Below are 9,182 nucleotides of genomic sequence, written 5' to 3'. Positions count from 1 at the left end.
TGGAACCAAGTCCTTCAGGCGTGTCGGAGTAGTAATGGGCGTTCAACTCCAAACAAATCAAGTTTCATTGTCTAGATTAATGGAAACTTACACCTTGAATTCATTGGACAACCAAGAATCCGCGCAGTTGATTTTGTACCGTAAGTTTATAACATTGGACCCCAGTGGGGGACATTCAAATTTTATGAGTTCGTACCACTTTTAAGAGCCATATTTCAAGTGTTTGTTTCTGGACCACGGTTGTTTGATGGCATGTTAAACTGCTGATATTTAAAAGTAAATGTCATGGCATGTTAAATTATTTTCATTTGAAAGTAAAGTTAAACAAGTGATGGCGCTATTTATCTACAAGGGGTAGAAACTTGAATGTTGGTATGAGAACAATTAATGCTAAGGCCATTAAAACAAGTCATGAATGTAAGGAATAATTCACATTTTTTTGGCTAATTTAAATAAAAACATATGTTAATAGAGCCCTCAATCAAGCAGAAAAAGATGAATAATTGATATAGACACGAAAACCTATGTTAAAAAAGCCAAAAAATATATTAGTAATTATATTAGTGTAAAACTCTTGGTATTGTGCAGGTCTAGAATTGAACATTGTATAATGTTTTGTTAGAAAAACTAACAAATGATCGCATCAAACAACCGTGGGGAACTTGAGTAAATGACTGAAAGAATTCGACCATCGCTTGGCTCGTTCGATTCGTTTATACCAGATATTATGATTTATACAATGTTCAATTCCGCATCACAAGCCATCAGAAATAATATTCTAAGCAATTCTATTCTAAGCATTCTAAGCATGTTTGTAGACATATTGTTTAGATCCTAATAGGTAGTAGACATTATAATGGAAAAAGAGCTTAGTATTGCACAAGTATCGCTCTACCCTCTCTTAAAAGAAATAACAACAACTTTGCTTATTATTTTGTTAGTTTGTTTGATGAATACGTGATATGCAAGCGTGCGCCAGCAGATTATATTTTGGTGTTAGGCATGATTCAATCAAGGACGTGGAATGTTTTAAATAGTTTTTAATAAAATGGATCTTAGTTATGGAACCAAGTCCTTATGGCGTATCAGAGTAGTCATGGGCGTTCAACTCCAAACAAATCAAGCTTCATTGTCTATAGATTAATGGAAACTTACACTTTGAAGATTTGAATAAGTACGGAATGCAAAACACACAATTTCAAAAATTACTTAATGTATTGTGGTTCTTGAGAAGATTTTTCGTTGTGACACTCTTTACGTCATAACTTAAGAACCACAACACCTACAAAAGCGACATTCTTCGTCCAGCCGACTTTAGAATAACCACAACAATTTTCTTCGGAGGTCATTACTATTCTCAGGGTACAACGATTCGACAAATTCATAACAGCTAAATAATCTAACTATCCTTGGACCACGGTTGTTTGGTGGCATGTTAAAACTGTAGTCATTTAAAATTAAAGTCGAACACATGATGGCGCTATTTATCAAATCTTGTTTACAAGGAGTAGAAACTTGAATGTTGGTATGAGAACATCTGAAAAAACATTAACAAATGGTAAGGACATAAAAAAAAAGATAATAAATGTAAGGAATAAATGACATGATGTGAATAGTTTAAATTAAAATATATGTAAATAACGCCCTATATCAAGCAGAAAAAGATGAATAATTGATATAAACACGAAAACCTAGGTTAAAATAGCTAAAAAATATATTAGTAAATATATTAGTGTAATACTCTTGGTATTATACAGGTCTAGTATTGAACATTGTATAATGTTTTGTTAGAAACATTTATAAATGATCACATCAAACAACCGTGGGGAACTTGAGTAAATGGCTGAAATAATTCTGACCATCGCTTGGCTCGTTCGATTCGTCTATTATACCAGACATGATTTATACAATGTTTAATTCCGAATTACAAGCCATCATCAATAATATTCTAAGCATGTTTGTGTAAACTGACTCCAAGCGTGTTTAGATCACAGATCTGTAATGTAACCTAATTTATCATAGTGCAGTTATGTCCACGGCAAATTCATCGTGACCTTTCCAGCCATAAACCCGCTTAGTGAAGATTGTCCAATGCAAATTTATTACCACGTGATAATATTAATCCAATGAGCGATCGAATTGTCCGCTACGGTCGACTAATCGAATCGATCACGACGCTATTGATATGTACGGGCGGAGCTCCACTGAATGTTAATGATTTACAGATTGACATGTAGAGAATAAACCATACTTGATTGACAGAAAGTACTAAATTTGTACCTATTACGGTTTCGTGACACCCCTCTTCCAAATGGGACCAAGCCAGGGCGGCCGGTGAAGCAAAATGTGCATTGGAATAACACGGGAGTTCGGATATAACGGTAGGATTTCTTTCTCATACAAATGTATGGTCCCCCGTTATTAAAGGTTGTACCGGGTTGCAAATTCAGATATTTTGAAACATAGAGCAAGTACTAAAATCATAGCTTTTATATTTTTTGATATATGACGCTAACTAGTTCATCTCCTATATCTACAACACAGGCGCTACCAGTAGGGTCAATTGCCTATTGTGAGTGCCCCTGTGTTGTGTGCATACATGTAGGAAATACAATAATGATGTAATGCAAAAGAGCTTTGTATTGCACATGTAAACGGACCTCTCCTTCTACACTCTCTCAAGAAAAGTAACAAAACTTTGCATATTCTTTTCTTAGTTTGTTTGATGAATACGTGATATGCAAGCGTACGCCGGCAGTTTATATTTTGGTGTTAGGCGTAGGCATGATTAAATCAAGGACGTTGATCGTTTTAAATACTTTTTAATAAATAAATCATAGTTATGGAACCAAGTCCTTAAGGCGTGTCGAGGTAGTAATGGGCGTTCAAGTCCAAACAAATCAAGTTTCATTGTCTGGATTAATGGAAACTAACACCTTGAAGTACGGAATGCAAAACACCCAACTTCAAAAATTGCTTAATGTGGTTCTTGAGAATTCGTCTATACCAGACATTATGATTTATACAATGTTTAATTCCGAATCACAAGCTATCATCAACAATATTTTAAGCACGTTTTTGTAAACCGACTCCAAGCGTGTTTAGATCCCATATCTGTAATGTAACTTAATAGGTAGTATAGACATTATAATGCACTGAAAAAGAGCATTGCATTGCACAAGTAAACGGACCTCTCGCTCTATCCTCTCTCAAAAGAAACAACAACAACTTTGCTTATTCTTTTCTTAGTTTGTTTGATGAATACGTGGTATGCAAGCGTACGTCGGCAGATTATATTTTGGTGTTAGGCGAAGGCATGATTGAATCAAGGACGTATAACGTTAAAATAGTTTTTAATAAATGGATTTTAGTTATGGAACCAAGTCCTTAAGGCGTGTTGGAGTAGTCACGGGTGTTCAACTCCAAAGTAATTAAGTTTCGTTGTCTATATTAATGGAAATTTACACCTTGAAGATTTGTATACGGAATGCAAAACACCCAATTTCAAAAATTGCTAAGGTATTGTGGTTCTTAAGAAGATTTTTTGTTGTGACATTCTTTACTACATAACTTAAGAACCACAAGACCTACAAAAGCGATATTCTTAGTCCAATCGACTTTAAAATAACCACAGCAATTTTCTTCAGAGGTCATTACTATTCACAGGATACAACGATTCGACAAATTCATAACATCTAACTAATGTAACTACCCTTAAGACCAAAACTATTCCATCTTTAAAGTGATGGATATATTTTGGAACGCAAATGGAGTTTAAAATTTGGGGTTAAATAAAACATGAACATTGCACAAAAGTACTACTAAATAAATCTCTTTTTGTTTGTTTTAATATTGATATAGCAGTGAAGGTCATCAAATATACGAATTACACCGTTACGCGTTAAGGGGGTACTACACCCCTACCAAATTTTGTGCGTATTTTTGCATTTTTCTCAAAAATTATAGCACATTGGTGACAAGTAAGATATGTATATTATAGGGGCAAGGACTACAACTACTGCATTGGAAAATTTATTTCAGCACAGACAACAGTTGTGGAGTTACAGTCAAAAATGAGGGAAAACCAACATTTGATCAATAAATCAATAACTACTTGCCTTGAGTTGCTGAATTTTCAGTGTAGTAGTTGTAGTCCTTGCCCCTATAATGTACATATCTTACTTACCACCAATGCGCTATAATTTTTGAGAAAAATGCAAAAATAGGCACAAAATTGGTCAGGGGTGTAGTACCCCCTTAAAAATTTTAGTTTCTACTTTAGATACAAAGCACTCTAGTGTGAATGCCAGAATTGATATGTTGGATTTCGCAGTGGCAGATTCGAATCATTGTGTTTATGCGGTTGGTTGCCTTATACTCCGCGGGATTAGGCTGGCACGTGATTCCAATCTGCCACTGCGAAATTCATCATGGAAATAAGCGAACTATCTAACTTCAAGCTGGTGTCGAAACTACACTGCCGAATATGGTCAGTTTGCAAACAGACCATAATAGGCAATACAAAGCGCCCTTTGTAGTAAAGGTATTTATTTTCTATATTGTAATGAGGGTGCATTTATTTCTGGGGAGGTAAAATCAGATAAAACCACATCCCTGGCAGCCCTTCCTTAACTGGTGTAGTAGAATATAAACGCTTTGGTTTTCAAAGGTCCCGGGTTCGATTCCCAGTCCTGTACTGATTTTTAACGTAAGTTTTGAAATCAAGCAGTATAATAATAAGATCGAGATCATTCATGTAAACTGATAATATACTCAGTTTAGTTGGGCGAACAGGTTATATAATTACCATTAGTGCGTTTATAGTTTATAGTGTTGCACGTTTGAAATAAACATTTTCAAATCAAAGTTTTACGAAGACAGTCGTTTGCTCAACGATTGATAAAGAATTCTAAGAAGCGAGACTTTTTAGGAATATCAGCCCATCTTCTGTTGAGGATGTGCAAAAATATCTCACGAAAGTTTGGATGTTTGGCATAAATTATAGGATTGACACAACTATTGAAATATGTAATCAACGAAAGATAGGGCAAAGCAGGGGCTGTGTCTGGGATCACTACAATCAAAAAGAAAGGAGCTATGCAGGCGAAGAAGACTCCCACAACCATCATCATGTTTTTGGTAATCTGAACTTGTCGACGTTGTAGGCGGAGTTTTGTTGTGTTATCCTCAATTGCAACCGTTACAGACGAAACTGGTACTGGTACTGTTTTAGAGGTCGATTTAGTCTTGCTGGATTTCCCTAACTTCGTGTTGCCCTTGACAAGATCTGAAGAGTGGCGCTTAAGGTTGATTATAATAACCACCAGTGACGCGACAATAGTGAGAAAAGGTAGTGGGAATGAGACGAGGAACGTAATACTTTTGTATAAGTCAATCTTAGGATGGGACGTTTTTGGCATGCATGCACCGTATTTGCCATCGTATCCAAACAGTTCTCCTCCCCAAAGCAACTGAGGTAAAACGTCAACTGTGGATGGTATAAGCCAGACGAGTGTTAGCCACAATGTCATCATCTTCCTGTGAAATAAAATACAGTACGCAAATAAATAAGGTACCTGTTTAATTATAAACTTAAAAAAATAACTGGGGCAGGCAATGGCTTAGCTAGGATACTATCGGGGTGGGAAAGACTGTATGGACAAGACCGAAACCCACTAGAAAAACGGTTTGGGTAGGTGCGGGTGGTGCGACCGCCACAACCATAATCGATAAAGAAGATATATTCATATACTCCACTTTTTTGCATTATTGTGAGTTCTCGTAGAATCAAATGTCCACATTGCCAGAAAATATCTGAGACCTTCCCTTGCAAAAACACCCTGTTTACGGGCATCTTTGTGTATATTTTAATTCCGATACTCCAGGAACGAAGGAATCAGACAATTTTGGAAAGGAGGGTCGGAATTTGCCATTTCTGCAGTACTTTGTGTCATTTTTGTTGGATGTTTTATTATTATTACAAAATTAATAATAAAAAGCTAATAAGTTATTGTGAAACACTGGTTATATAGTGGTCCAAGATTTGAAATGATAAACTGAGTCATCCAACCCCAATTTTTCTTACTTATTTGGTCTTAATCGAAATGAATATTGGTCATAAAGGGGGTTTTATAATTTTATTTTACATGCGAAGCTCACGAAAAAATTTCATTTGAAATAATTTTTGCATATGCAAATTAATTAGATTTTTGCCTTATTCGGACTCCCAAAATAATTGTTCACGGAGAAAACACAAACGGTCTATAACCTTTTAAGAAAGTGATTCTATCTACTGTATTTTGATAGGAGTTGATCCCGAGCTAGTATTGTACCCAGACAAATTTGACACAGCAAGATTTAAACCGCTCGGAAAATGACTAAATCGGCAGATTTTGTCAGTACAATTTTCAGATGTGGGTACGTACAACTTAAAAAAAATCGCCCGGGAATTAAAATTAGCTCTTTCTTAAAAAAGAGCTATTTTTTTAATCGGCTGTGCTTGTTGGATTTCGTGCATCGTTTCCATTCCAAAAATGTATACTTGTATGTATTTGGATGGATCAAGAGATATCCAAATTAAAAAAATCTTATTTCCAAAATTTAATTTGACTCGGATATTAAATTTGCGAGTTACGCATAATCATATAATATTGCAATGTACACCTCACCCAAACACTTTAGCGTTAAACAACGCATATGTGGCGTAAGCGTGCTAAAATTAGGAGCTCATTCATAGGATTGAGGACATGATCGCTGTTTATGCCTGAGACGTTAGCCGAGGGCATATATCAATGATCATGCCTGAAATCCTATGAATGAACCCCATTGATACATACCCAACATTCTGAACATTGTTAGCAATTCAATACAAATGAAAATGATAAGGTTTACAAGTTTAAATAACATTTCCATACCGTTTTCCTTCAAAAATTGGGAGAAAATGAGTAGGCCTATTTGCAGGAAGCAGCTCGGCGCATAAGATCAACGGCCGGGAGTAAACGCGTTCATCTTTTGCGCTCCGCGTAAGATGGGCGCGATGACATGCGCGTGTACGCAACACTAGCAAATCGTTGATCCCGTTAATTGAGATCCAACACTGCGTGACGCAGCTTGTTTATGCCCTGCGTACTGGTCATAAACGGAATTTATGACCAGCAAAAAAGGGCCCAAATACAATATAAGAAACGTCGTTATATCGTGAGTATGTATGAAACCTTGTTCATTATCGCGTTCAAATGTTTATAGCGTGTTACTCTTCATGTTTGTTGATATGAATATTATTTTTCTCCCTGGGAGTAACAGTGATAATTTGATATGAGCTGCCTAACCCTAGAACTACAAGGGATGATTTATCCGTCATAAGTAAACGCGCTCGTTTACGCCCAAACGCGCAATCTAAGCTATTCGTTGGTCCTTCCTTTGCCCTTATTTTAGTAATACAAATTTCACCACAGCACCTTACCCGGGGTAGGACCGGCCATCAAAAATGACCAGGGGTGGGGGGGGGGATCATTTTTGTACATAGCCCAAATTTGCATGGGCTCCCTCACAATGTGACGTCATGTCGACACTATGTGGGAATGTTTGTACTTATTTTTGTATCACTGGATAGACATAGCTATACATTGGTAGAACGGTATACAGTAAGCCAAAAATTGAAGGTACCAGCTACGTTCACCCCCTGTATATCGTAAACAAAGGCAGATATGTAATAATTGGAACCTGCAGCCAATAGCTACATCTTTTAGCTCGTATTTAAGACCTCGATCGTTGACATTGTTTAAAAAATAAAGACACGATGATCCAAAAACCCAAGAAAGATGCTAATTTAAAAGTTGCAGTTTGCCAAATTGCATGCCCTATTGATTTGTACACAAAGCGTTCGTGAACATCCGGTTTTGGACTACCGTTTCTTTATTTCTCAACCAATTTTAACAAATAAGGTCTTGAATCAGAGCTAAAGAGTACAGGCATCGGCTGCTTGTTTTAATTTTGACACGTTTGCCTTTATTTCGGATATACAGGGTGTACACATCTGGTACCTTAATTATCTTTTCGTAGTCCGTGTTACAAAATATGGCTCAGTAGTTCTAGGGTGTAACGTGAAATGTGTGCATTTTTAAGTGAAATGTGTGCATTCTTTATTGATATATGCTGCACGAATACGTATCAAATAATATGTGTTTTTGTCCATTGTCCGAACCGCTCAAATCATTACCCTCTTCTATTTTTTCGCTTAAAAATTGATTAATAAATCGAGAAAATACCGTATAAAGACAAATGTTTTTTGAGATACACAAAGCGTGAGATTTCGTCTCCTAAAGAATTTAAGATTAGTCTCTCTTGACATACAATCGATTTCACTTACCTTGAAAAGCGAGCAGCTAGTGGACGTGTAACAATAAGAGCCCTGATGAGACTGATTGAAGCCAATGTCGAGACGCTTACTCCTATACACGCGAACATGACCGCAGCGTTAAGAGCACACAGCCAATCGGGACCAACTCGTACGTCCAGTGGAGAAAACGCTTGCGCGATAGTACTTGGTAGCGACATGCAAACCACTAGATCTGCTATACTGAGATTAACTACAAAGACATTACTAATTGTGTGAAGTTTACGTGAGACTAAAACTGATAAAAGAACTAAAGAATTTCCGAAGAGACCGGTAAAACATATCGGTATAAATACTAAACCGATGATTGTACGTTGCAAAGGGTCGTCAAATCTGAATTGTTCCTCTGGAGTCTTGTCAGTAGTGAAAGGCAATTCATCAGAGGTATTGGCGACCATTTTCTTCGTGTTTAGTTCTCACAGGTACCTCTAAAATACCTATATAGATTCTGAGCCGTGATTCTGAGTCTTTTTAGTCTTAATTTGGTTTAAGTCTCTTCCGTCACTCGATAAAGATTGTGTAAATGCCGGATAGCGCCCAAGAATTTAAACGATATACGACAGATAGGATATGGCCCCGCCCATGTAGCTGTAAATCTCCACGCACAACTGCGAATCCGTAGCCGATGATTTATATTATGTGATATGTGCGTGTGTGTTTACAGTATGCATTCGCGCTCGCGTTTGATTTGTGATTTAACCCTAGAATTACTAACTCATATTTTGTAACACGCTACAATGATAAAATAAAATAGAAGGGGCGTTGTTGCAACCCCCTAAATTTCAAT

General features: G+C 36.6%; 1 protein-coding gene across 1 annotated transcript; it reads right to left on the bottom strand.

Annotated features, from left to right (window-relative positions):
- Window positions 1–4,463: 4,463 nt before the first annotated feature.
- On the bottom strand, window positions 4,464–8,928 carry LOC140169000 (alpha-1A adrenergic receptor-like). The gene is made up of 2 exons (XM_072192296.1): window positions 8,369–8,928; window positions 4,464–5,538 (listed from the first exon to the last, which is right to left on the bottom strand). Exons 1-2 carry the CDS (start codon window positions 8,791–8,793, stop codon window positions 4,890–4,892), a joined length of 1,074 nt encoding a protein of 357 aa, XP_072048397.1. The 5' UTR covers window positions 8,794–8,928; the 3' UTR covers window positions 4,464–4,889.
- Window positions 8,929–9,182: the final 254 nt, after the last annotated feature.

The sequence above is a fragment of the Amphiura filiformis genome, chromosome 14 (genome assembly GCF_039555335.1).
Source record: "Amphiura filiformis chromosome 14, Afil_fr2py, whole genome shotgun sequence".
NCBI lineage: Eukaryota > Metazoa > Echinodermata > Ophiuroidea > Amphilepidida > Amphiuridae > Amphiura > Amphiura filiformis.
Note: the sequence above shows the minus strand (reverse complement) of the source record. Positions and strands in the feature narration are given on the sequence as shown.